At 40.8% G+C, this 1,651-nt stretch overlaps 1 protein-coding gene across 1 annotated transcript in view; it reads left to right on the top strand.

The window, feature by feature from the left end:
• LOC119591836 (high affinity cGMP-specific 3',5'-cyclic phosphodiesterase 9A-like) overlaps positions 1–1,651 on the top strand; it is a 42,680-nt gene that overhangs the window by 34,610 nt on the left and 6,419 nt on the right. Inside the window, exon 9 of the mRNA XM_037940581.1 lies at positions 856–1,012. Within this exon, the coding sequence (XP_037796509.1) occupies positions 856–1,012 (157 nt within the window). The remainder of the gene's footprint in view (positions 1–855; positions 1,013–1,651) is intronic.

The raw sequence follows: 1,651 nt of genomic DNA, 5'->3' as shown, positions 1-1,651 counted from the left end.
ATTTTTACCTTACAGCATGTTCCTCTCTTTATCTGTTCCGTAACAATAAGTAAGAAAGAACAACAGCATGTCAACTAATCCAGTAAACTCATCAATCTCAATTTTAATTTTAAGTGTCTGTCAAGAGGAAAGGGAAGGAGGGAGATGAAAAAATAAAAGTAATTTAATTCAACAATCAGGCCTTAGGGATGATCTCATGTCTTTTTTTTCTTGTAAATTTGCAAACATTTAGTGAATTTGTTTACTGGTTGATTCATTCCTTTTTCCGTCTCTCCTATTTTATTTATCTTTCCTCTCTGAGGCTGCTGTCAAAACCCTCCGTTGTTTGTTTGTTTTGTGTTCTCTGGTGTCTATTACGCGGGGTGTTATCTGTCGTTTCTCGTTTTCTAAGACGGAGATATCTTTTTTTCCTTTAGTTTTTGTTGTTTTCTAGAATTCATTTAGGGTAATCTGTTCTCTGGCGGTCTCTAGTGTCGATGTATCATTTCCAGTTGGCGTGATGTGTCATTTTAATCTGTTTTCTAATGTTTACGTGTCTTTTCCCTTGAGCTTGTCTGCAGTTTTCTTGTGTTCTCTTGCACGAACGCATTTTTTTTCACTCTACATTATCTACCGTTCTCCAGTTCCTTACTACAAACGTATTCTTTCCCCTTTCGCTTTATCCGCTATTCCTCGGTATTATCTCTCCACCACAGCGTTATCAGCCGTTTCCATATGCCCTCCAATACCACCGTATCCTTTCCCCTTTGCTTTATCTACCTCGTTTCTCTATTACTCTCTTTATCGTTACCTATCCCTCCCATGTGCCCTTCAATACGACCGTGTCACTCCCCCCTCCTCCTCCGCCTCCATCAGGTACCAGATCAATGCCCGGACGGAGCTGGCGGTTCGCTACAACGACTCCTCGCCCCTGGAAAACCACCACTGCGCCGTCAGCTTCCGTGTCCTGGCCAATCCCGAGTGTAACATCTTCTCGAGTGTCCCTGAACAGCTCTTCAAGGAGATTCGGGCCGTGAGTTGGGCGTCTTCGAGTCAGTTTAACGAAGGGGGTGGGATGAGGGGGTGGGGTAAGAGGGTGGGGTGAGGGGGTGGAGTGAGGGCGTGGGGTAAGGGGATGGGGTAAGGGGTTGGGGTAAGGGGTTGGGGTAAGGGGGTGGGGTAGGGGGGAGAGGAATGTGGAGGAACAGGAAAGTTGTATGAAAAGATGTAATGTAATGAATGTTGATAATTCATTGGGAAGAAGAAGAAAAAAAAATATTGAGATGGTGGGAGGATGGTGGATAAAAAGAAAAAATCTAATTAAGAATGTCGAGATATGGAGGGGGAATTTTTTTTTCTTTAAGATATGTAAAGGAAAAAATGTTAGGTAATTAACTGAGAAAAAAAATAGAAGGATAATTACAATGATGGAAAAACGAGCACAAAAATGACACGTAAATATAAATAAAAATCAACAAGCATGATACGTAAATAAAGAGAAGATTAAGGGAAGACACAATTAACAAGAAATCTGAAAACAATTTGGGAAGATGAATGGATAATGAAAACAAGAGAAAAAAAAGCACAAAACTGGAAAAATAAGAAATAACAGTTATCCGAAAGAGACAAAGTGACAACAGAAGAAAAACCAACAGAAAAAAATGGGAGGCAC

The sequence above is a fragment of the Penaeus monodon genome, chromosome 29 (genome assembly GCF_015228065.2).
Source record: "Penaeus monodon isolate SGIC_2016 chromosome 29, NSTDA_Pmon_1, whole genome shotgun sequence".
NCBI lineage: Eukaryota > Metazoa > Arthropoda > Malacostraca > Decapoda > Penaeidae > Penaeus > Penaeus monodon.
The sequence above is the reverse complement of the archived record's forward strand: the minus strand, read 5'-3'. Positions and strand labels throughout refer to the sequence as shown.